The sequence below is a fragment of the Cervus elaphus genome, chromosome X (genome assembly GCF_910594005.1).
Source record: "Cervus elaphus chromosome X, mCerEla1.1, whole genome shotgun sequence".
NCBI classification, from domain to species: Eukaryota; Metazoa; Chordata; class Mammalia; order Artiodactyla; family Cervidae; genus Cervus; species Cervus elaphus.
The window spans coordinates 75,944,248-75,970,534 of NC_057848.1; the positions used below are offsets into that span (position 1 = coordinate 75,944,248).

General features: G+C 49.4%; 1 protein-coding gene across 5 annotated transcripts; it reads left to right on the plus strand.

Annotated features, from left to right (window-relative positions):
* The first annotated feature begins 14,390 nt into the window (after positions 1–14,390).
* On the plus strand, positions 14,391–25,103 carry PRRG3 (proline rich and Gla domain 3). 5 transcript variants are annotated; one of them, XM_043896974.1, is made up of 4 exons: positions 14,391–14,451; positions 17,919–17,956; positions 18,997–19,157; positions 19,506–25,103. In XM_043896974.1, the coding sequence occupies exons 2-4, from the start codon at positions 17,950–17,952 to the stop codon at positions 20,031–20,033; spliced, it is 696 nt and encodes a 231-aa protein (XP_043752909.1). In that variant the 5' UTR covers positions 14,391–14,451; positions 17,919–17,949; the 3' UTR covers positions 20,034–25,103. The 5 variants fall into 5 exon arrangements, with proteins under 5 accessions (XP_043752909.1, XP_043752907.1, XP_043752905.1 ...); XM_043896972.1 differs by lacking the exon at positions 14,391–14,451 and adding an exon at positions 14,688–14,988; XM_043896970.1 differs by lacking the exon at positions 14,391–14,451 and adding an exon at positions 15,101–15,252.
* Positions 25,104–26,287: the final 1,184 nt, after the last annotated feature.

Genomic DNA, 26,287 nt, shown 5'->3' on the forward strand with positions numbered 1-26,287 from the left:
CAGTTGCTAAGTTGTATCCAACTCTGCAACCCCATAGACTGCATGCCAGGCTCCTCTGTCCTCCATTATCTCCCAGAGTTTGCTCAAATTCACGTCCGTTAGCTACCCTTTCTCGTCAACTCAGGTGGAGAAATGATGATATTTCACAAACAGATTAAACAATTAGAAAAATGAAGCTAATCCTGAGCTTAAGTATTAAACCAAATTCAATTCTGGACAGATTAAAAATTTACATGTTCACTAACAAAAACACAAAAATGGTGACAAGTCATTTATTTTGAAATGTTGAGAAATGGAGAAAGCCTTTGCAAGGATGAAAGCAAAACGAGAACACAGTCACATGCCAAGGACATGTGTACCAATGAGGCCACAACAGTGTTGTTGACAATGGAAAGAAAGCAATATAAATTGGAATCAGAAGTAGGAAATAAGGAAGTATTGGTTCAGTCATACTCTGTCTCGTGCTGACAAAGAAAGATGCCCACTGGTTCATGAGATTTTGTTAAGGGGGAAAAAATAGTGGAAAAAAGCATACAGAAGAATAAATCTGAACTACTAAAATGATTCTCACCAGGCAATGAAATTATGGGTAATTTTTAACTTTCTTGTTTATATGTGTTTTTCCTCAATGTTTTTATAGTGTGCATACTATGACTTTTATAATCAAATAAAAATGTTCTTTAAATTAACAAAAATCTTTACATCACATAAACTAAATGATGTAAAATTGGATTTATAGAGTGAAAAACAGGTGGGCAATAAATGCAAATTTTAATAGTGGCTTTCTCTATCTGGTGGGACTGTGACTAGTTCTTTCTGAAATTGCCCAATGGGAGTATATTATTTTCATAATCAGAACTGAGAAAAATATGTACAGTTCCTGGGCTAGATGGTAGGAAATGAGATGAGAAAGGCAGGAAGGAGCTGAGGCTACAGAGAGGATCTGGTTGGGGAGGCAGACAGACCACCAGGAAACATGAATGAATCAGCAAAATGGCACATCGGCAAATGCTCTGAAGGCAAGAAACCAGGGATTGGGAAGGAACCCAGAGTGGGGAGAGGTGGCCTCATCCAAACTCACTTTCTCCTACTCCTCCACACTGAGGTCCTGTCACCCCCTCGTGGCCCTAGTTCCGTGAGGATCAGGCAGCCAGCACAGAAATGGAATGCTCTGTTTGGAGGAGCCAGTTCCATACCACAGCCAAGCAGTTGTATAGCTTGAAGCTGGGCCCTAAAGTGGAGAGGGGAGGTAGGTGGAGAGTGGGACAGTGGAAGATTCTAATCCTTCACCAGAACCAGGAAAGTAGATGACAGACTCCTTTAACTTCTAGGAACCAATGGCGATGGGGACCAGGTGGGGAGATGGTGCCCAGGCAGTAAATCAAATACGATCAGTGGCATGAACTACATTCCCTGAGCAGCAGTCCAAACTGGCCAACCTCTGGGAGTTGCAAAGCCTGCTTTAGGGTCTGCAGGCTTTAGAAAAAATTTTATTGGAGTTTAGTTGCTTTACACTTTTGTATCAGTTTCTGCCATACAGAAACGTAAGTCAGCGATAAGTACACATGTGCGTGTGTGCTAAGTCACTTTAGTTGTGTCCAACTCTTTGTGGTCCCATGGACTGGAGCTTGCCAGGCTCCTCTGTCTATGGGATTTTCCCCCACCAATACTGGAGTGGGTTGCCTTGCCCTCCTCCAGGGGATCTTCCCTACCCAAGGATCGAATCCATGTCTCTTGTATCTCCTGCATCGGCAGGGAGATTCTTTACTACTAGTGCCACCTGGGAAGCCCTATATGCATACATCTATCCCCCCTTTTTTGAATTTCCTTCCCATTCAGGTCACTACTACACTGAGTAGAGTTCCTTGTGCTACAGAGTTGGTTCTTATAGTCACCTATTTTATACATAGTAGTGTATCTGTGTCTATCCCAAATTCCCAATGCATCCCACTTTCCCCCCTCTGGAACCAGTGCATTTGTTCTCTACATCTGTGTCTCTATTTCTGCTTTGCAAATAAGATCATCTAAACTTTTTTTTTTTCTAAATTCCACATGTATAAGTCAATATGTGATATTTCTTTTTTTCTTTCCAACTTCACTCTCCATGACAGTCTCTAGGTCTATCCACATCTCTGCAAATGACACAATTTTGTTCATTTTTATGGCTGAGAAATATTCTATTGTAAGTATGTGTTACATGTTTGGACTTCCCTGGTAGCTCATTTGGTTAAGAATCTGCCTGCAATGCAAGAGACCAAAGGTTGATCCCGGGGTGGGGGAAGATCCCCTGCAGAAGGAAATGGCAGCCCACTCCAGTATTCTTGCCTGGAGAATCCCATGGATCGAGGAGCCTGGCAGGCTACAGTCCATGGGGTCACCAAGTGTCGGCCACGACTTAGTGACTAAACCACCACCACCACATCTTTATCCATTCCTGTGTTGATGAACATTTAGGTTATGTCCATGTCCTGGCTATTGCAAATAGTGCTTCAATGAGCATTGAGATGCATATATCTTTTTGAATTATGATTTTCTCTGAGAGTATTCCTAGGAGTGGGATTGCTGGGTCATATATTAGTTCTATTTTTATATTTTAAGGAACATCTATACTGTTTTCTGTAGAGGTTGTATCAATTTACATTCCCACCAACAGTGTAAGAGGGTTCCCTTTTCTCCACATCCTCTCCAGCATTTAGTGCTTGTACATTTTTGTTTTTTTGATGATGGCCATTCCGACCAGTGTGAGCCGATACCCCATTGTAGTTTCGATTTGCATTTCTCTAATAATTAGTGATGTTGACCATCGTTTCATGTTGTTGGCCATCTGTATGTCTTCTTTGGACAAATGTCTATTAGGTCTTCTGCCTATTTTTTAGGTGAGTTTTTTTTTAAAATATTGAGCTGCATGAGCTGTTTGTATATTTTGATTAATCCTTTGTCAGTTGCTTCATTTGCAAATATTTTCTCCCCTTCTGAGGGTTGTCTTTTTGTCTTGTTTATGGTTCCCTTTGCTGTGCAAAAGCTTTTGAGTTTCATTAGGTCCTATCTGTTAATTTTTGTTATTATTTTCATTACTCTAGGCAGTGGGTCAAAGAGGATCTTGCTGTGATTTATGTCTTAAGATAAATGTCTTCTGCCTATGTTTTCCTCTAAGAATTTATAGTGTCTAGCCTTACATTGAGGTCTCTAATCCATTTTGAGTTAATTTTTGTGTATGGTGTTAGGAAGAGTTCTAATTTCATTCTTTTACATGTAGCTGCCCAGTTTTACCGGAGAAGGCAATGGCACCCACTCCAGTACTCTTGCCTGGAAAATCCCATGGATGGAGGAGCCTGGTAGGCTGCAGTCTATGGGGTCACTAAGAGTCAGACACGACTGAAGCGACTTAGCAGCAGCAGCAGCCCAGTTTCACCAGCACCACTTATTGAAGAGGTTTTCCCTGTTTTTCTTGCTGAGTCTGGCTAAAGGTTTATCAATTTAGTTTATCTTCTCAAAGAATCAGCTTTTAGTTTCATTGATCTTTGCTATTCTTTTCTTCATTTCTGTTTAATTTTTTCTGCTCTGATATTTATGATTTCTCTCAATCTACTAACTTTGGGGTTTTTTGTTCTTCTATCTCTAGTTACTGTAGGGGTAAGGTTATGTTCTTTATTTGAGATTTTTCTTGTTTCTTGAGGTATGATTGTATTGCTATAGACTTCCTTCTTAGAACTATTCCCTAGTGGCTCAGATGGTAAAGAGTCTGCCTGCAATGCAAGAGACCCAGGTTCGATCCCTGGGTTGGGAAGATCTCCTGGAGAAGGAAATGGCAACCACTCCAGTATTCTTGCCTGGAAAATCCCATAGGTGGAGGAGCGTGAAGAGTCAGACATGACTGAAGCAACTTCATTTCATTTCATTTCCCTCTTAGAACTGCTTTTGCTGCATTCCATAGGTTTTGCGTTGTCAAGGTTTTGTTGCCATATTTTCATAGTATTTTGATTTCCTCAGTGATCTATTATTTTGTAGCATACTGTTTAGCCACCATGTGTTTGTGCTTTTTACAGTTATTTTCTTGTAGTTTATTTCTAATCTCATGGCGCTGTGGTTGGAAGAGATGCTTGAAATGATTTCAATTTTCTTAAATTTACTGAGGCTTGATTTGTGACCCAAGATGTGATCTATCCTGTAGACTATTCCATGTGCACTTGAGAAGAAAGTGCATTCTTCTGCTTTCAGATGGAATGTCCTACAAATATCAACTAAGTCTATTTGGTCTAATGTGTCATTTAAGGCTTGTGTTTCCTTATTAATTTTCTGTCTGGATGATCTGTCCATTGGTGTAAGTGGGGTGTTAAGGTCTCCCACTATTATTTTGTTACTGTCAATTTCCCCTTTTTATAACTATTAGCATTTGCCTTCTGTATTGAGGTGCTCCTATGTTTGGTGCAGAAATATTTAAAATTGTTATATCGTCTTCTTGGATTGATCCCTTGATCATTATGTAGTGTCTTTTCTTGTCTCTTGCAGTAGTCTTTAAAGTCTGTTTTGTCTAATAGGAGTATTGCTAGTCTAGCTTTCTTTTGATTTCAATTTTCATGGAATACACTTTTCTATTCCCTCACTTTCAGTCTGTATGTGTCACTAGAGCTGAAGTGAGTGTCTTGTAGACAGCATATACATAGGTCTTATTTTTATATCCATTCCGCCAGTTTGTGTTTTCTGGTGGAAGCATTTAATCCATTTACATTTAAGGTAATTGTTAGTATGTATGTCCCTATTACCATTTTCTTAATTGTTTTGAGTTTGTGTTTGTAGATCTTTTCCTTCTTGTATGTTTTCTGCCTAAAGAAGTGCCTTTAGTATTTATTGTAAAGCTGGTTTGGTGGTGCTGAATTCTCTTACCTACTTGGTTGCAGGGGGAGTGATCTTATCCTCTCAGGTGTCCAAAGTCTTCTGCTAATGTTGAGCAGGTGCTCTGTGAAGACTGTTTCATTTGTAGATGTATTCTTAATGTACCTGCGAGGAGAGACGAATTGCACATCATCCTATTCCACCATCTTGACTCCTCCCTCCTTGCAGGTTTTTAAAAAAAATCATTATTTAAAGAAAGGCCCCATCCCCAACATGCTTGAAGCCTCAGATGCTGTGTGGGAAAACAGTGCCATCCACAAGTATCAGTCAAAAAGTCATTCAGGAGAGTTGACCTTGGAATCAAATTTACTTTAATTTTACTTATATTTTTCTTTTTCTATAAATGCCTGAAAGACCTATGAGAAAAATCATCATCTGATGAAGTCTAATAGAGCTTTTTCAATAAGTACAAAATAAAAATTGCATGTGCTAAGAAAGTATTATATATCATATATTAATTGGAGGTATGGCTTAATTTCTAGGTAATGCAATCGATGTCATCTTAGATTTAATATGTCTACTGAAGACCAGAGGCTGGTGGCAAGTGACACCTCTGATGCTTGGTGAGCATTCCTGTAAAGGTAGTGGCTCCAGGAGGCTCAATCCTTTCTGAAAGCATGATTCTAGTGCCTCACCTCCAATCATCAGAATCAGAGACAACAAATGTATTTGGACTTGAATTTGGAGCCCTCAAGCATGGTTGTCACAACTTGAATGATCATGGTATCCAGAAAGGAAAGAAGTGTGCTTTCCAAGGATCACAATGACAGGTACCCTGACCACAATGTCCAGGAGAGGGAAGCAGGGAAAATGAAGGGCAATAGGGCTAAGGGCTCTGGGAGCTTACTGCTTTAGCACCTTCCTGGCTTAGGCTGTATGTGTGTTATTGTTGTTGTTGTTCAGTGTCTGACTCTTTGTGACTCCGTGAACTGCAGCATGCCAGGCTTCCCTGTTCTTCACTATCTCCTGGGGTTTGCTCAAACTCATGTCCATTGAGTCGATGATGCCATCCAACCACTTCATCCTCTGTCACCCTCTTCTCCAAAGTATTGGAGCTTCAGCTTCAGCATCAGTCCTTCCAATGAATATTCAGGGTTGATTTCCTTTAGGATTGACTGATTTGATCTCCTTCCTATCCAAGGTTGGGACAAAAAGGATGTGTGGATATGATGAGTCATATAATGGCCATCCAACCTTGGCTTTGGTTCCTCAGCCCTGAACAATCTGGTCAACCCAGGTTAGCCTGTTCAGACCTCTCAGGACCCCTGGCCCAGGTCTTGAGATGCTTTTTCTGGCTCCTAGGGTTTCTGAAGGCTCCTAGGGTTTCACATGTGCTTGCTTATTTCACATGCCAAATCTGAGGTTAGGCTGCTTCCTCTTACAGTCCATCCTCTGGGAGTCATCTGCTGGGGGTGGGGGTGTGACAGGGAGAGGCAGGGGGCACTTCTCAAATATAAAGGCAAGATCAGAGCTGTGTTTCTGAAAGTGTGGCTCACCCAGGGGCCCACATCCACATCATAGAGCAACCAACATACTGGATACTGGGTAAGCATGCAGACTTTGGGCTCACCATCAGGCCTACTGCTTCTGTATGGGATAGAGAGCAAGACATGAGAACTTCCATGATCAAACAGCATACTAGAGGATTCTTGTGCATCATAGTCTTTGAGAAATCCTGGTCTGGGGTTCTTCTACCCTTAGCTGGGAAAGAAGACCAAAGGGAAAATGACTGCTCAACGAAAGGGAGGAAATTCCACTTCCAGGGTAGGGGTGCTGGGGACCTTTCAGTCACTGAGGGATCTTTTTCTTCCTCTCACAAAAGGACCAATGTCTAATTCCAGGTAGTTCCTCAGCTGCCCTCAACCTCTCAGTACTGTGGACCATCAGACCCTGGATTCCCCAAGGACCACTCTGGGTCACATGGAGGAAGATTCTCAGAGGTAGCCAGAGAGGCACAAGCTGCTCTGACAGCCCTAGACCTGCAAGTTCAGGATCAATAGGCTCTCTTCTCGTTCCACTTCCCCTTCCAGAGTTTGTCAAAAGGACATCAGAGCTTGCCGGGAATGTTCCAAAGTCCAGGGTGAGGGCGGTGCTGGTAAGGGTAGAACTTTCCTTGTGATGGTTTGCATATTTCCAGGCTGGATGAAAGAAATCAACCCAGAAGCACCCCCTGTGCCACACCATTTGCCCCAGACTAGTGTAATTTTTTAGTTGGTGTTGATTGAGACCCTGTTGAACCTGGCTCTGTGCTAAGCTCTTGGCTTACATTGTCTCAGTCAGTTTTGACAAGGATTTTTAAAACTGAGATTATCATTCCCATTATTTATATGAGAGACCTGAGGCCTGGAGAGGTAAAGTCACTTGCCCAAGGCACCCAGTTAGCAAGTAGAAAGGCTGACTTTGAATCTAGATGGTCTGACTCCAGAGCAGGATGAAGTGAGGAGCAGGCAGAGATGCTGAGGAGGATGTAAGTGGTCAGGAATAGGAGCTAGAGGAGAAGCTTGGTGAGGAGGAGGGAGGAGACGGGAGATGGAGTGCAGTCAGAGCGAGGTGATGGGTGGTATTGGGGTGGGACTCAGGAATAGATCATGGACTAGCTGAGGGTTGAGGAATATGATGGATGTCATCAGAGGCTGTTCTGAGGTCAAGGCAAGGAAGAAGGTGAAGGCCAGAGCTGGGGTTGGAATGGGGAGAATCTGGGGGAGTGATTGGAGCTCTCTAGTGTCACCATGAGCTGGCCTGGAGTGAGAACCCCACCAGGCCGGGGTTAGAATCAGGATGAGGTAACAGTCAGCATTGCAATCCCCCTTCCCAGCTTTGCACCTCTACCAACTGCCTTGTTAGGTCTTTTCCATGTTTGCTAGTTTATTGTCTCTCTCCTCCAACCAGAAGGGAATCAGGGCACAGACTTAGTCTGTTTGATTCACCTTTATGTCATCAGCATGAAGCAGAATTCATGGAACATAATAAGTGCTCAATAAATGCTCAAGGGCAAGGTTCAGGGGAGTGATGATGGATCAGAACATGGGGTGGGGCTCTCACTAGAGTGTAGGCTCAGGTGGGGTGATCTCCAGAACAAATGAGTTTGAAGGAGGGGTGAGGCCCTGGGAAGAGCTGAAGGGCACAGTGGGGTGTCCCTCAGGTTCACAAAGAGTCCAAGGAATAGAGTGAGGTGTTGGGGAGGAGGTAAGGCTTCAAAGGCTATGGTACAAAAGCTCCTTAAATACGTGCCTTCTTGCTGATTTCAGTGTCCATGTAGATGATTCAACTCCTGGTCTCTCAGTCCATTGACTCTTTCTCTTCTCTCTACCTATCACAGCCACTTACTTCTCTGGTTTTATCCTAATACCCTGCCTTATCTGTCACCATCACCCTTCCATAATTGCCATTATATCCTGCTGTCCCAAAGCCAGCTCATTCCTTTTAGTTCTACAAGAACTGCAATGATCCTCCAACTCCAGCCACCACCGGAGACCCTTCAGACAGCCATACTTTTTTTCCTACTGCCTTTTACCAGACCCTGACTCTATCCTTCCCTTCCCTTCTTACCCAGTCTACAATCCAAGATCAGTCATCAAAATCTCTCTTGAATCCACTCGAAACTCCTATGTCCCACTGCCATTTCTTTGTACTGAACTAGCTAAACTCAGCCCTGATAAAATCCAACTTTCCACCTACTCTGTGAAGTTCAACATGACTGGATAAAACCATGCAGACATGCTGAGTAATTTCACTTGAAATGAATGGTCATTAAATCTCAAGTGAGCCCTTAATGCCGCCCAGCAATCATGTTATATTTCCATAGAACATCCAGCTCTCCATCAACTGCTGACACCCGTCTCCCACCCTTACTCCCAGCTGGTGGCCTGGTTTCCTGTTTCAATGAGAAAATAGGATGCATCGTAAGAGAGCTGCTCTGAGCTCCAGCATCCCCTCTCCCCCCTACGTGCATCTTGGCATGTCTCTCTGGCATCATCAATTGTTCCCTCTTTACTGGCTCATTAGCACACACACGTTGCTATGCTATAATTTCTCCCATATTAAAAAACAAACAAACAAACAAACACTTTCTTGTGGTCCCCATGTACCCCTACAATTACCAGTTTCCCACTTCTCTGCTTTCCTTTACAACACAACTCCTCAAAAGAACTGCCAGTTGCTACTCACTGACATTTCTCTTTTTCCACTGTAGATTGAAAGCATTCTCAGCTGCCTTGTTTCCCCATGTCTCTCTGGAAATTGCTCTTAAAGGTCACCACTGATCTCCATGTTGCTGCAATTCTTTGTCCTTCTCTTATTTGTACGGTCAATAGGACTTGAGGAATGTATGGGTCTCTCCTTCCTGATACACCTTCTGCAGTTGTCTACACCTTCTCCTGGTTTCCCCCACTACCTCATTGATCACTCATTTATTTGCTGGTTTGTTCTCAGCTATTGCCCCTCTAGATGTTTGCCTGCCCAGGGCTTGGTTCTTGGGTTGCTTTTCTTTTTCTACACTCACTCTTTTGTTGATCTCATCCAGTCTCATGACTTTTAATATGGATTAGATGCTGATTATTCTCCTATTATATCTCCAGCCTTGATGTCACCCTTGAACTCCAGGCTTCTCTATCTTAACACCATTGCCGTCTTCCTTAATTTAGTTCATGTACTTCCATCCTTGTTATTTCTCTGAATAAAATCCTGAGAGCTGTCCTTGATTTCTGTTTTTTTTTTTTCATAGCCTAATACCAATCTGTCATCAAATTCTAGTATTCTATCATCAAAATGGACGCAGAATCTGCTTACCTCCCACCACCTCCACTGCATCACCTAGTGGGAGCCACCGTGACCTCTCACCTGGATTATTTCACTTAATCTAGTATGCCCCTAAATAGTCTGCTTCTGCCCTTGTCTCTTTATATCACTCTAGCAGTCAAAGTCCTTACAGTGGCTTTCAAGGCCCTGCATGATTGCTTGCCACCCCCATCATGTCATGTTTGATGGCATCCCCTACCATCTTCCTCTCTCACTTGCTCTACTTCAGCACACCGACCTCTTGGTTGACCCTAGGACATGTGAACACTGTGGCTTCAGGACAGAGGGTGTTTACGTACAGTGGTTGGAGAAGATCTCACTGAGAAGATGGCACTTGAACCAAGACTCTTCTCTGCTTCATTTTTCTCAACCCCCAATATCCGGTATATTTGACTTGTTTGGAGTTTTTTTTTTTTTTTTCTCAGTTCCATGAGGGTAGGAGTTAATGTTTATTTTGCTGGCTCCTGTAATCCTGCATTCTAGAACAGTCCTTGATACATATCAGCACCGAGTGAATACCTGACATCTTAGTGTGCAGAGTGCCACAGACTGGGTGGTGTAAACAAGAGATATTTGCTTTCTCACAGATTTGAAGGCCAGAGGTCTGAGATCAAGATGTCATCAGAGTTGATTTATTCAGTGGTCCCTCTTCTTGGTTTGTTAGCAGCTGCCTTCTTCCTGTGTTATCATATGGTCTCTCTCTGTGTGTGGCTGTGTCCTGATCATCTTTTTTATTAAGATTGATTGATTTATTTACTTATTTTTGACTGCACTGGATCTTCATTGCTTTGTTCAGGCTTTCTCTAGTTGTGCAGAGTGGGGAACTACTCTTCACTGCAGTGCTCTGGTTTCTCATTGGGGTGGCTTCTCTTGTTGCAGAGCACAGGCTCTAGGCGCATGGGCCCAGTAGTTGTGGTGCACAGGTTTAGTTGCTTCACAGCATGTGGGATCTTCCCAGACCAGGGATCAAACCCATGTCCCCTACATTGGCAGGCAGATTCTTACCCACTGAGCCATCTGGGAAGTCTGACTATCTCTTCTTATAAGGACAACAGTCAGATAGGAGTTGACTCCACACTAAAGACCTCACTTTACCTTAATTGCCTCTGCAAAGACCTTGTCTCCAAATATGGTCATATTCTGAGGGGATTCCCTTGTGGCTTATTTGGTAAAGAATCCGCCTGCAATGCGGGAGACTTGGGTTCAATCCCTGGGTTGGAAAGATCCCCTGGAGAAGGGAAAGGCTACCCACTTCAGTATTCTGGCCTAGAGAATCCCATGGACTGTAGAGTCCACGGGTTTTCAAAGAGTCGGACACGACTGAGTGACTTTCACTTCACTTCACTTCTGAGGGGATTAGAACTTCAACATATGAATTTGAGAGGGGGGGTAATTCAGTGCATAATACTAGATTAATTTATTGATCAGTGTACAGAGATGGATTGAAACACTGATGGAGTAAGGATAAGTGTTAGGCTCAGGAACACAGCAAGGCGTGGTGAGGACATAAGAGATTGGCAGGCAACAGAGCTCATAGGAGGGCTCAATTCTGGGCTGGATGACAATGGGGTAGAGAGTGATGTGCCAGGGTTGAATGAGACTGGAAGAGAGTACTTTTCTCAGTCAAAGGGAGAGGCCACAGCGAGGAAGATGATGGAGTCGATGAAGTTGAGGGGTGAGGAAAGGAGAGACTGGCCAATGCAGGCAGAAGGGAGGAGGGAAAGAGTCAAAGACTGGTTGGGTGGTTGAGACCCTGGGATGGGACCCTCAGGGATGTTGGGAATGTCCTTGATGAGCAGGGTCATCCATATTCTTTGATGGGCCCAGTGAAAAACTCAGATCTCTTACTCAAAAAGTATTAATAATTTTAAATGGTGACAGCAGAGTCTTGAACCAAACACAGGGAACCCTTCTAGACATTGAAACCTGTCCAACTCGATTGGTTCAACAGCCATGGACCTGGTCCTGCCACATGGGCTCTGGATCAGAAATGGAGACAGTTTAGAGGTTTGGATCAGGTTGGGGTGGAATATCTAGCCTCTTGCATTGTATTGGGCATTTTTATATGATCTACCTTTTGCCATCTTTGTGTCTTATTAGCAACTGTACCGTACACTTTTTTTGAAGCTGGGTTATCCCACAATGTACCCTACACATGTGATTTCCATGTGTGCCAAGGTGTGTTTGTTGAGATCACCAACCTACTAAGGGAGGCTGCTCATTGAATTCGATGGAGATGGAGGAGAAGTGAACATGCACAAGAAGACCAGAGCAGGTCTAGAATTCAGACAATGAAGATCTGAACTGTACAAGTAGTCTGGGGGAGGTTATAAAGGAATTGTGATTTGACTGGAAAAAGAAAACCCCTCGAAGTGCATCTAGCTGCCCAGTGCCTGGCCAAGGCAGAGAAACCAGTATCCAAGTCCTTGCCATCCTGGTGCAGAGGGGGCTGTTCAGACCATGATTTACAAATAGGGCCAGAGGGAAGATTGCAGCCCTCCCCAGCCAGTCCTTGGGAGAGCCTGGAACCATCCTGAGGGGTGATGGAAAGCCTTCTGAGGGAGACAAAATCTGGAAGAAGCCAGGACACAGGCTCCCACGGGGAGGATGCAGGGTCTGGGGCTGCTGGTGCTCTTGGGGCAATATCTTGGTGGTAAGTTGAAGGCTGACCCCCACTCCAGGTCCTCACTGTACCCCAGCCTCTCCTGCCTCATCTCTGCAAGAATCTACTGAGCCTGCTGTGGATGTGGCTCTCTGTTGGATGCTAGGGACACATGAATAGACAAGGTCCCTGGCCTCAAGATAGAAGAGGCAAGTGTGCAACACCAGTGAGCAACCAAAGAACACAGCACAGCTGGATGTGGGCAAAAACCAGCATGTGTCAAACTCATACAACTGGCACACTTGATAGGATTATCCCAATTTGCCCTCTTCCCCACCATTGGAAGGCTCCCCAGGTAGCTCAAATGGTAAAGAATCTGCCTGCAGTGTGGGAGACCTGGGTTCGTTTCCTGGGTCAGGAAGAATCCCTGGAGAAGGGCATGGCAACCCACTCCAGTATTCTTGCCTGGTGTAGTCCATGGGCTCGCAGAGTCGGACACGATTGAGCAACTAACACAACCACCATTTGAGGCAAGTACCATTATCATCAGTCTCATTTGACAGATGAGGAAACTGAGATGCAGACAGATTAAGACACTTGCTGAGAACTGATCTGTGGTACTGCCAAGAGACGACCCAAGCAGCATGCTGCAGACTCCCTGCTCTTATTCCTTCTTGCCCTTGGCACTCACAGAAGGCCCCACATTTATAGTTTCTGCAGACAGAGAGCTGGGAATGGAACAATCAACACAGGGCGGGGGTGGAGAATCCCTAAGGCCTCAAGAGTAGAGATGTCATCTGAGCTCCTTAGGAAGAATGAATACAAGTGCACAGAGGCTGACGGTGGGAGGAAAGGAATTCTGGGCAGAGAGGGAATTAGAAGTAGTCTGGCTTTGCTGCATCCAGAAGCTTAGCTGGGGCTGCTGGAAGACGCTGAAAGCCATTGACTGTCACCTCATCCTGAAAGCTTGTAAAGTCATCTGTGAAGATCAGGATGGGGGACACAGTGGAGGACTAGGGTACACAGGAAGTGTGGTCCTGAAGAGCACTAGACCACTTCCCCACGAACTAGGGCCCAGGATCTCGAACTCAGGGTGCCTTGAAAACATACATAGCCCTCTGGGCCCTGAAGGAGCTCCATTCGCAATCCTAGGTGAACTTGATGTTTTCCGTGGAAGTCCACTCAACAGGCCAGGGAGCCGGCCTTGCTGCCTTCCTTGGGGAGGGTTCAGATGGTCTGTGCTGAGCAGAGAAGGCTCCTGCAGCCTTGGAAGAGCAAGTCAGTCAGGGGAGGACTCTGCAAACAGGAGGCAGGGATGGAAAGGAAAGCACCACTGGGGTGGGGGAAGGGGAGGAAGAGGGGACCGAGGCCCTGACCAAGGCTGCTTTCTGCCATTCCCCGCCCCCGGGGCAGAACCGGAAGCAGCTGAGCGGTGGAAGCTTTCCAGCCAGGGCAGGTAGGTATTTCTCTGCCTGGAATGGGGGGCGAGGGTAGTTCCGGGGGCTGTCTTCCAGGCTTATTATGCCCCCAAAACACCAAATTAGGAGGATGCGTCAACTCCCTTGTGGGGCTGGGCTCCATAGGTGCAGAGAACAAAGACAGCCCCCCAGAATCCAGCAGGCCTCATGGGCCTCTCCTGGGAGGCTTTGGCTGCCTGGGCCCCAGAACTGGCCTGCCCAACTGGCCTGCCGTCTGTCAGCCACCCACCTCTCCTGGGTTCTCCCCCACTTGTATCAACCCTCTGCCACCAGCGTCCAGTCGGTCGGTCGTACTGAACCTCCCACAGGGAGGCCTCCTGAGGGCCCCCACCCCCACCCGGCGCTCCCCTGGAAGACCCAGAAGATTCCATCCTCGCCCATTTCTGTGCCCCAAGAGTCCCCAAGCCCATCTCTTCATTTCGCGGCAGCCCCCAGAGAGGGCGGCGGGATTCTTCCCATTTCCCAGACTTGACCAGAAAGAAGGCTGCCATCCCGGGGCAGGGGTGGGGGGTGGGGGTAAGTGACGAAGCCAAGGTCACCCAGTCATGGGGGGCGGAACGTGGCCTCGACCCGGCCCTTCTTCTGCAGGCCGACTGGCACCCGGCCGAGGCAGGTCGGGGCGGCCGGCTCGCGCCTCGCTTGGTTCCGCGGGCAGTCGGGGCGGGCCGGCTGGAATGACAGGTGAGCCGGGACGGTGGGCACTTAGGGGGTTGGGCTGCGCGGGGCCACCTGGCGCGCCGGCTTTGGGTGCGGCCGCCCGAGCCTGAGGCGGCGCGGGGCTTCCGAAGGCCGGAGCCCGGGGATAACGCCGGGGCCGGCGCCTCCGGCCGAGGGTCGAGGGGGCGCCCCGGGCCAGCCGACCAGGCCCCGCCCCCTGACGGCACGGGCGGGGGCAGGGGCGGCGCCGGCGGAGTGGGGCGCGGGCGCGCGGTGCTCGGTGCGCGCCGCCGCCCCTCCGGCCCAGCTCGCCCGCCCGCCCTACCCCCTCAGCCCGCTCGCGTTGCCCCCCACCCCTTCTCCTCTCCTCGGCCCGGCGGCCCCGCGCGCGGTGCGACGCGACGATCGCGGCCTGGCGCTTGGGGCGCGGGGTTCGTGGCGCTCGAGAGTGGAGCGCCAGGCGCGGGGCGCGAGGCCAGACCTGGCGCGGCAGGGAGTGGGGCGGGGGGGGCGGGCAGCAGCGGAGCCCCCAGAGGAGAGCAGGGCCAGGGGGGTACAGAGGTAATGGGTAGGGCCTGGGAATCCGGCTGCGAGGGGCGGGGAGCTCCAGGCGCACTTCGGCCCGGGCCGGGCTGAGCCCCGCAGGGGCGCCCGGGGGTAGCGGGGCGGGGAGGGAGGGTGGGAGGAGACGGCGGGGCCGGGCCGGGGGGCTTGGCCGACGGGGAGCAGGTGGGCGGGGACAGGGGCCCTGCTGGAAGAGGCGCCGCAGCGAGGTGGCGGGCTGCGTGCACAAACAGGGCGGCCGCCTCCTGGGCCCGGAGAACGGTGAGGCCGCTGGGGTTGGGCGCCCCGGCCCCGAGGGCACAGTTCCGCGTCCAGGACCCCTGAGCCGGGCGCTGGGCACTGTGGGGGGAGGATCTGGAGGCCTGGCCGGGCCACGGCGCCAGGGATTCTGCAGCCGACCCAGCTGCTGGGCCAGAGGCTGGAGTTCTTGGGCAGCGCGCCGGTGGCGGGCACTGGTGGCGGGCGATGGTGGGCGAGGACAGGCACCTTCAGGGCTGGCATGAGTAGAAAGGGGACGAGGAGGGCCCAGAGTTTGAGTTGGAGGGTCACTTGGGAGTTCCGTGTCACCGGGTGGGTTGATGAGTCATGAGATTTGGGGATCACAGAAGGCTTTCCTGGTGATCAGTTCTGAGTGAGGGCAATGAAGAGGGCTGGGATTTGGAGAAGCATTTTTGAGGCCACCTTTGGGACACTGGGTGCTCCGGTGGCTGCCGGTCCCCATGCGAAGGACTTTAGAGCCGACGTCCCAGAGTGCTGGGACGGTACAGCTGCGGTCCGGGGAGGGGTTAAGGAAGGTCTTTGTGGTGGCGGGTCCCAGCCTTCCTTCCTTTCCAGGCCTTCAGGATTCAGCTGAGTTCCTGTGGGGAGTGGGTTAAAAATTCCTCCGGCCTACAGTCAGCCTTAGAGTATCCACCAGGGGCAGGAGGGACATATACGTGCGTGACTGCCGCAGCATTCTCTGTCGTGGAGCCCTCGCGCTTCCTCACTGTTGCCATAGTAACGGCCTATTGATGGTGTATTTATAGGGAAGAAGCAGGCGCTAAATTTTGGGGAAGGAGGGGGAGGAGGCCTCAGGCAGCAGCAGTGAGTGCGGTCACAGAATTGTTAATGGAGTGGGCCATGCCCCGGAGCTGTTTGGGAGAGTTACTGGCTTGTCTGAAGCTTAAAAATGAACTAATGATTTATGCAGGTGTCAGGCTAATCTAGTCGGCCTGTGATACCTGTGGGTGTGTGTCCACCACGGTCAGGTATGTTTGGGACAAGGCATAGCTATCTAGAAGCTGTTACATAATTTCTGCACAGAAGAAAAATGTAAAAAACAACACTGCAGTTCTCATTGATAAGCAATGAGATGTATTTTTCTGTCGTCACTTATTAGTAAGGCTTTACTCATTCTTTTCAATTCCTGACACAACAGCTCCATTTTTCTTCAATCAAAAACCTTGCTGTTAGGCACGCCACACCCACACCCTAGACACATGACTGGCACTGGCCTTAGGGGAACCTCAGAGATCCAGAATGGAAGCAGGATTTTGAGATAATATTCCATCTTCTCTCTTCTAAACACCAAGGGTCAACTTTTCTCACCATGGCAGGCCTGTCTGTGGACAAATTCCCATGTTAAGAGTTTTGGGTGGGATTGTTGTGGGGTGCACAAGAGAAAGGCTCCCTCAACATGGTGTTTCCATAGACGGATGTTAGCTTTGCTCTTTTTCCTTCAGTTTTCATTTCATTTATGATTCACATTCTACCTGTTTGCCAAAAGGATTAGAGGATATATTTTAAATATACATAAGATTGAAAACATAAGGAGAAAAATGAATACCATGTTACAGGGGAGAAAGCATATGTGTTTAATAGCTAGGCTTCCAGGGAGCCTGTGCTTTATGGTTAATGTTAACACTGAACTTCCTGGCAGCCTAGGCAAAAAGGGTAGCCCCATGGGTGACACCATTGTGTCTAACATCCAGTTAGTCATAAAACCAGAGCTTCTGCTTGGGGAGGGGAGCCATGGGGTGATTGCTCCCAGATGTGGACAGCTTGGCCAGTGCTCCAAAATATGTGTGTGAGTGGGAGTGTATGCTGTGGGTGGGGACAGTGTGCTGCCATCATGGTTTACATACGGGCTGGATAATTCCTGAGCTTTCGGCTGATAGCTCCAATTAGAAGGAACGGTCTCCTCTAGCCAGCGGCTCAGTTTTGAACGTGTCCATCCATGTCTAGGTCCTCTGCTGCTGTGTTGTTTAATGCACAGAGAGGAGAGATGACTCAGTTTCAGGAGATCCTTGCCAGCCTGTCTGGTGAAGAGGAACACAGCAGGTCCTCTGGGCTTGGGCTGTGACTTTGGAGATGGTTGTTGTGGCTGTGGGAAGCGTTGCCAGTGCCCACTTCTTAAACATGCGTTGCCTGGTTTCAGGGACCGTGCTTGTCTTTAGAGGTATGTGCAACTTGCCATTGTGAGCAAGCTCTGTTCCCCAAACAGGTCCTGTCTCTGTCACTGTTGACTTGCTGGACCTTCCCTAAGTGCCCCTCTTTTCCCTGGGGTCTTTTCCAAGTCAGAAGTGCACACAATCGTTGAGTCAAGTGAGGAAGGCAGAACCTCAGACTGTAGGAGTTTTTCTTTTTATTTAAAAAAAAGAGAAAAGGTCAAGCCTTAGGTCTAGACTCTCAGACTGTGTTCTTGGGGGAAATAGCTGGAAGGTTTGCTGTGGGCTCTGCTGCAACTTGGGGAGCTCCAGAGGAGAGCTTGGACAAGGATGAGAGTGACAGGGCTGGGAGAGGCTGCACAGAGGGTGTTGTGCGCCATGAGGGGCTGCTATGACCTTTGACCAGGCCAGTGTGGTTGGGGTCACATCCCAGGGCCAAGAGGGTGCCCTGTAGTTTTGGAGGTGTGATTTCACCATGACTCTGCTTTCCTCCTTTGCCAGGCGAGTGACATACTGGATCTGACAGAGAGCCATGGCAGGTGAGTTTGTCTGGGCCCTGGCCGAGTGGGGAAGGGCTGTGCCTAGGGCTCATAGAAAAGTGCTATCCTACCTTTCAAGGCCTTCCCAGCTTTCATTGTACTGAGGGTGTTCCCGTGGCTCCTGTCCAGTTGTCTGGATCTCATCTTTCCACTCTCAACTCTTCGGCACCCTTCTGGAGCACAGACTCCCCTGGAGAGGTGCGCCTACCCAGGCTACTCGGAGAGAAGCTAACATGGCCGGCCATGGGGGTTTAGGGAGGGGTGCCTGCCTGGGACCAAGAGGCCTGCCTGACATGAGGACTAAGAAACTCCAACTCTAGGGGCACACTAGGAGCAGATGTCACCTCTTCTTTCATCTTCCAAAGTCTCAGCTCAGGCTTCTGGGGGTGCCAGTCAGCTCAGCTGGAACTGGGGCTTCCCCTTGGGAATAAGAGGATATGGCTCCCACTCTGTGACATTTTGGCTGAAGGCCATCTGTGCCCAGTTTCCAAAGGCCTAGACTCTCCATCTCGAGCCTGCTGCCCCTCTTCCCAGAGGTCCTCTCAGATTCACGTGTGTCCAGTGTCCCGATCTCCTGCACCAGGGTTTGTACTAGACCGTCTAGGGTAGGACTCTTGATACCAGGCCATCCGACAGCCCAGGTGGCCATTCAGGTGGGGGATGCCAACATCAGCCTCACAGGGAAATGCATCCTTATGATAAAGGCTCTCATTTTCTCTTTTGGAGGTGAGGTAGAAGATACTGGGGACGTATTCACTGGTGACTATAACATTCAAGATGTGTCATGTGCAAGGTTCTCACGCAACACACACTTCCCTCTTACGAGGGCCCCATTGTCCTCCAGAGTCTTGTCGGCAGATACAGCATGGTATCAGAGAAAGTCAGCCCTCCCATCTGTTGTACATGTCCAGAAGGGTGTCCTGCCTGCTAGCTCTGCCTTCTTCCTTCCATCCTTGAGCCTCTGTGCCCAGGCTGAGTCTGGTCGGCAGGTGCCTCTGGGCCCCTCCACCCTCCAGGCCTCAGCACAACTTTCTCCTCAGTGTTTCTGGAGGCCAAGAATGCCCATTCGGTTCTGAAACGCTTCCCTCGTGCCAATGAGTTCCTGGAGGAGCTGCGCCAGGGCACCATCGAGCGGGAGTGCATGGAAGAGGTCTGCAGCTACGAGGAGGTCAAGGAGGTTTTCGAGGACAAGGAGAAAACGGCACGTACTGCCCTGGGGCTGGGTGCTGGGAGGACAGCTAGCCTCGGGAATAAGCCACACCTGCCCTGAGATCTCAGATGGATCAGAAGCAATGAAGGGAAGCCATCTGAGTCCAGGGCAGGGCCACTGGGGCCCTATAAGAACAGCTCACCTGTCCTTAGAGCCCCGTCCGCCAGACTCATGGCCATGTTGTCCTCAGTCCTCAGGGCATTCCACGGCTTTGTCAGTAGCTCTCAGAGGCCAGTCAGGGTGGGGGCAGGCGCAGACCCTATGGAACTTGATTCCTACCTGCCGAAGTCAGAAGTGCTTACATGTGAGTGTCAGCTGCCCTTTGTCCTTCTTTTGCAGATGGAGTTCTGGAAGGGGTACCCGAATGCGGTCTACTCAGTCCGAGACCCTGCACAGAGCTCAGATGCCATGTACGTGGTGGTGCCCCTTCTGGGGGTGGCGTTGCTGATCGTCATCGCCTTGTTCATCATCTGGAGGTGCCAGCTGCAGAAAGCCACCCGTCATCACCCCTCATATGCTCAGAACCGGTACCTAGCGAGTCGCGCAGGGCACAGCCTTCCCCGGGTCATGGTGTACCGGGGCACGGTGCACAGCCAGGGAGAGGCCTCTGGGCATCGGGAGACAGGGAGCCACCCACAGGTGGTGCTGGGGCCCAGTCGGGGGGGCAGAACCACCGTCCGGCTCGAGAGCACCCTCTACCTTCCCGAGCTGTCTCTCTCCAGACTGTCCAGCGCCACCCCTCCCCCATCCTATGAGGAGGTGACAGCTCCCCAGGAGAGCAGCAGCGAGGAGGCAAGCGTGTCTTACAGTGACCCACCCCCGAAGTATGAGGAGATCGTGGCGGCCAACCCTGGCTCAGACAAGTAGTGGGACGCGTGTCCTGTCCCATGTAAATGCCTCATTCAGGGGCCTCCTTTTTGCTTTTTAACTTTTTAAAGACTGTGCCACCACAAAACAGCCTTAGCCTCCTCGTTGCCAAATAATTTCCTTACCGTGGATCTGTAGGAAGTCAGTTGTCAGAGACAGGTGGAGGCGGGTAGGGATCATGCATGCATGGAAACCCCCTGGCGAGAGCCGTGGGCCAGAGAGCCCAGCTCTTCCAGAAGCTCCCACACCCCTGCCATCTGGCCCTCCTATCAGGGACTGGCTTCTCTTATGCCAAAGGAATCACCCCATGCAGTTGACTGTGGCCCCAGGCTCGAGCCCTGGGACCCCGCAGCTGGCCGGAGACCTGTTTGTCTGAAGCCTCACCACAGAGTTGAGGGAGAGAAGCCAGCCCTCAGTGCCCTTTTCCCTCACTAGCCCTGTGCTCTCTGTCCTCACTCACATTGGACAAGGAAAAAGACAGAACAAAAACAACAGTAATAACATAATGAACACAATACAACAAAATGATACCACCTGGGCCACTGATAGGGGTTCAAGGGAGATCATTCACACAGATGGGTGACACCCCCCCATACCCACCCCACACTCCCAACCAGGTTCAAAGGAATGTCTGGAGCCACCTGAGAGGAGGACAGGCCATGTGAAGGATGAGGGCCAGGAGCTGGCTGGCCAAGCTACCCCCTCCACACTGGGGACGTGGTCATTTGGAGGGGAGCTCTGGTCCTACTGTGCTTGGCCTCCCTCAGACCTTGGCTCTCCAGGCTCTCTTTCAGCTGGGCTAAAAGCCACTACCCATTGGCCTGAGCCATATCATGGCCTCGGGAAAACAGATAAGGCTAACCCTGCCTGTGGAGCCCGTGGCCTTTGAATGGTTGGGCCACAGGCTGCTGGTAGAAGGCTGAAGTTTTCTCCTTGTGAGGTTAGCCCGTAGGATGATTAAACCCATGAACTTGGTTTCCTCAGCATTGTGCTCTCTGACCTTCAACTTTTAGGCAACTGCCCTTTTTTGTGAGTAGGTGTGTTGAGATGACCTTGAATTTCAGACGGCTGATTTCTTCTTAATGATGGTGCCCACTTGGGGAGAAGACCTGAAAGTGTCCCTTTTTAGAAATTTCTTTGTGGGGGAGATGGGGAAGCCCATGACCTGGGTTTGAGGGCCTGTCTGGGATATGCTCTCTCATTGCCAGGTGGTGGTCCGTTTTTAGCAACCCCTTTCTGTGGCCCAGGAACTGTCCACCTCTCCATTTCAATGAGGCTTTGGACAGCAGTGGGGCAGAGGTGACCCGCCCTTTAAGTGTCAGTGACATGCAAAAGACACTGTCAACACTGCCTCCCCACCCCTCCATCTTCATCCTCCTGGCCTCAGCACCAAACCGTTTTTCCTCTGTGGTGCTTTAAAAAATGTAGCAAATTTTTGTGGGGCCCAAAAGAGTGCACAGCCAGGGTCTATTGGCAACCACAGCAGTTTAAAACCCACTGAGAAGATAAGCTTCTCTCTGTCTAAACAGCTCTCCAAGGCAGGCCTTGTGCCTCATTCTTTGAATGTGGCCCTGCCTAGAGGCCACAGACAACTTCTGGAGGCCCCTCCGGTCCTGGGCACTCACCCAGAAACATGCTTCAAGCAAGGAGGCTTGTGTTCTTACCCCAGCGAGGCCGCCAGCTTGGCCAACTCAACCCTGTGGCCCGGGTTTTCCATCCTTCCCCTACCTCACAGGCCTGCTGGAGGGTGATTGAGCTAATGCCTGTGTAGTGCTTGAGACACCAGGAAGCCCAGTGCAGTTTGCCCTTAGGAAGATTCTTCTAGAAATATGTAGATCACGAGGCACCCGTTTTAGCAGAGGTCTTCGGAGGGCTGTGAAGTCAAGTCTCAACCTGAGGAGTCAGTCTCCTGCCAGTTGGACCGTTCCTTCCTTCTCTCTCCCCACCCATTCCACCCCGAGAGCTCCCTGATGCCAGAGGTGCTGACCAGGTGGCATCCCACCTTTCCTTCCTCCCTCTTTTCCTCCTTCTGGGTCTCCAGCACCGCACCCCTGCCCTTCCTTCCAAAGGCATTTTGGGTGTCCACTGCCCCTGCTTTGTCCATGAGGGATGCTGGGACCCATCCTCTTCAGCCATGTTGGAGGACCCGGGGCACCCTGAGGATCCGGGGCCTGTCCCTGCCGTCCCCGTGTTTTCTCGGGGCCCGTGCCTGTGTGTAAGCCAGAAGCATGGGAGAGGACACTTAGCCCTCTGTGTCTCCTCCCCACTGGGCAGAGAGCCAGGAGTGGGCCCCACAGACCCGAGCCAGAGGGAGGACGCTGGGGAGTGCCTGCTCCCATTGGCCCCTGTCAAGCCCTTTCCTGCCAAGCTGCTCACTGTTTGCAGCCAGTTTGAGGTGGGAGCCGGAGGGATGCCCGGGAGCCCAGCCTGGGGCGGAGACCAGCCTGTGTCCTGCGGGTGCCAGCTCTCCTGTTCTGGGGCTTCACAGCATTCTTCCACATGGGGTTCCGTGGTCCCCGGGACGTTTCTCACAGTTTATCTTAGACAAAAAGGCTGTACAGTACACCATGGTCATAACTCCCTTGCGGTGCACATTTGGCTTTAAGAACGCCCTGTACATATCTTTTCCAACTCTGTCTTTGTATGGATGTCGATTTGATACAATGTTCAATCTGCGATAGCCACATTTTTGTTGCTTTTGGACTTCGGGTGTGTGTGTGTGTGTGTGTGTGTGTGTGTACACGTGTGCACGTTGCCTTTTCTCACATGCTTATCTGAAACAATAGCCGGCGTGTGGCTATATTTGTACCAGGAGGGTTCCGGTCTGAGGGGAGGAATGTCACCTCCCAGGGCTAGGCAGCCTGAGGACAGGACCCTGAGTCAGGAAAGCTGAGATGAGCTGCTGGAGCAAGCCCTCCAGAGTTGCCACCTTCTGCCCTCCTTCACTAAAGCTTTTGGAAGAGGATGAAGCAGCTCTATCCTGTGGGCCTCCCTCCTATGAGACCCCCGACTCACACACTCTTTTGGAGCAGTGCCCCCAACCTCCGGCTCCTGTTCTGTGGGTGTCAACAATGGAAGGAAATCTGAGCACGCCTGGGCCTTTTAGGTTTTTCTTTTTCTTTTTGGTGGAAAGATGTGTGACTGTTGATTTTGGGGTATGGCGGGCTGGTTATTTAGATATTTTTCATTTAAAAACAAAAAGGCTTTAACAAATTCCATGGAATGTGACTTTCACGTGTTTTCAACCAAAATTTTTTTAAGACTTTTTGAAGCGAGCATCACTATCTTGTCCCTCCCCTGCTACTCCCCATCACCTGGGGTTTTTCAAAATGAAAGCACAAGCGGAAGTGTGTGCGGCCCCAGGACAGCTGCCTTGTGCCCTGGCTGACGGACATGCGACACTGTGCCGTCTTACCCAGAGGCCAGGGGCCTCCTCTTCAACTTGCGAATCCCACTGCCGTTAGTGTGAATTCCTTTGGGTGCTTCGGAGAATAGGAACCTGCCCAATCTGTTGGACTGTGTCTTTCTGCTAGCCTGAAGATGACCAATCTGGGATACAAAAGCATCTTTCTGCTAAGGAGTTGGAGCCAGATGGCTCCTCTCTGGCTGGGGGTTGATCTTTTCACAACCAAATGGCATCACACAAGAACTAAGAACAACACTGCCTCTAGATTGTTCCTTTGTCCAAGAGAGGGAGAGAGAGAGAGATTACTAAGAGACATTCTCTTACTCACCTATGCTCTGTCTTTCTAGGAGTGTGCATGTGTGTGTTATGTGTCATGTGTGTGCCCTCACATTCAAGGCCAAGATGGGAGAGCTGGGTAGCCAAGCTGCTGTCTAGGCTGCTTGTCAGCATGACAAGGAATGCAGCTCCATCTCAGGATTGCACCAATTCTGAAACAAGCACATCCTCCCCACTGAACTCTAGTCATACTAATCAGTATAATTAGCTAATTTAAAAGTACTGTAATCAAACTGCCTGCAACTGTGGTAAAAGCCCATTAATTCAAAGCCCACTAGTTCAAAATGTAGGAAAAAAAAACCCTTTTTTTTTTCATCAAACTCTAGATAATGCATGGTATCTGCGATTCTTCCTCTGTAGAAATATTCCCAATATTCTTCCCTTGAGTCAATTTTCAGGTTCATATGTGTAAGAGGGATCTAGTTTAAAACGAGTCCCTTTTCCCAATAAAAGGCTCATGATATGATGGATCCCTTCACTGTGCCTTCAGCAGTTCTCGTATGTCAGGCTCTTCGTGTACACGATGACCTCTGTTCTGTCTCTACTATGTGCGTGCTGGGTATGGCAGCGTTTCATTCTCCTCCCTTATTTGCTCTGTGAATAAAATAGTTTGTGAGCTAAATTGCAATTTAAAGTGATATAACTGTGCATCATGATAAATAGTCTGTAAAGCAGATATTTCACCATCAGTCCGGCCACCCCCATCATTCACCCTCAAATATTCAAACGTAGCAAGCTTTCCCTTTCCCAGGCTGTGGGTGGTGAGGCTCATCTGAGCAAGAATTTCCCTGACAAAGAGATCCAAACAGCCAGCCCACCCGCTCAGGCTCAGTGCCTCCACAGTTGTCCCACTGTCCTGAGCTCTGTGACCGGCGCCCAGTGCCTGACCCCCGCCCGCCCCCAGCCCGAGCATTAACACAGATATTCAAGATGGGGACAAGTCCCACAGCTTTTTATGCCTCCCCATCTGTCTCCCTGTATGGATGCCACTTTCCCAGGCTTGAACACACCTGTTCTTTCACTCTGTGATTGTGACTCTGTGACAGTGGAAACCCTGATATGTGCAACCGAGCTTCTAGACGTGATTACTATGAAATGGATTCATTTTGGTATCACTTTAAACTGTGCTCGTAATTCATGCGTTGACCCATGTCGGCTGGCAAATCTGTACATTCACTCATATGTCAGGATTTCACTGAAGCCTGGGGTAACAAACAATTGTACTTCTGCTTTCTCTCTCTCTCTGTAATTGTTGAGTTTAGCTGTTAAGTTTTGTCTCTTTCTGTACCAGAAGATAATGAATAATAATAAAGAGCAAATGGCATTCACTTGTGTTCTCTCCTCACCCATCTTGGATCGCTGCTGACTCTAACTTCCTTGGGATATGGAAGGTTGTGGGCCAAACTTGTTTTTCCAAGAGTCAGACTGTAGATAAGGAAACAGCCCGAACCAGTTTAGAAGCAGGAAGCAGAGAGGTCCTGGGTCCTAGAGCTTGTCCTGTATGTGTAAGATGATCTGCCAACCCATCCCCCTGGGAGGGGGTTAGTAAGGTCTGCCACAAATCATGTTAACAACTTCCCTGTTGCCTGATACCTGGTTACTCATCGAGATGGCCTTTACTAGAAAAGATGTTCTGCTTCGTTTCAGAGCTGGGGGAGGGGCGGGAGGGAGAAATTTTTTGGAACTCTACATAGGTGGGATATAATCCTCAGCTTTTGCCCTGGCTCAGTGTCCTGAATTCTGAAGGTGGCAGGAGTGTGAGACTATTCAGTGGGCACTGACAGTTTAGTCTCCCCTTGGAGGAAGCATGGTCTTAGCCTGAAACACTGCCAGCTGTTTGTCTGGAGTGAGATGGGGCCAAGGGTTGTTATTGGTGAAAATTGTGCCTGTCCCCCATAAGGAAAGTAATCCATCCTTTAATAGGAAAAGCCATGGCAGTGATGAGACAATGGCAGTGACATTCACAGCCTCCTTCGAGGATTGAATGTGGAGGCTCAATGCCAAGAATGACAGCCAGAGGCCTTAGGTTCTTTTCTTATCCCAAGCTGGCTTACTGAGTGATGCCAACCTTCTGAAGATGCTGGGCAGTCAAATGAAGACTCCTCAGGCAGACTCCAGCACACAGATGGGGTCATGTTCTAGACATAGGTTTGGAACGTTAGGCTCTTTCTGTTAGAAACTAGCACTCTAGGCAGCCACTGAGGGTCCCAGCCTAGCCCACACAAGGGAACTAATACACGAGAGCTTCCCCCTTTCCCCAGCCCCCTCTTGTACCACGGCCACACCCTTAGAGCAGCTGGCTTGAGATCTCACAAAATGAAGGCACTGAAGGACAGTGGAGAGGGGCCACAAACTGGGCTTGGAAATGATCATAACTAGCCCTTATTGAACACTTAGTGTATGCCAGGCCCTGTAGAAGCATTAACTGAGATGATCCTTCCAACAAACCTGTGAAGTCTGAGAGGAGCAAGGACCAAGAGGATGCCATTGACCAAGGCCTCCAAGAGAAGTG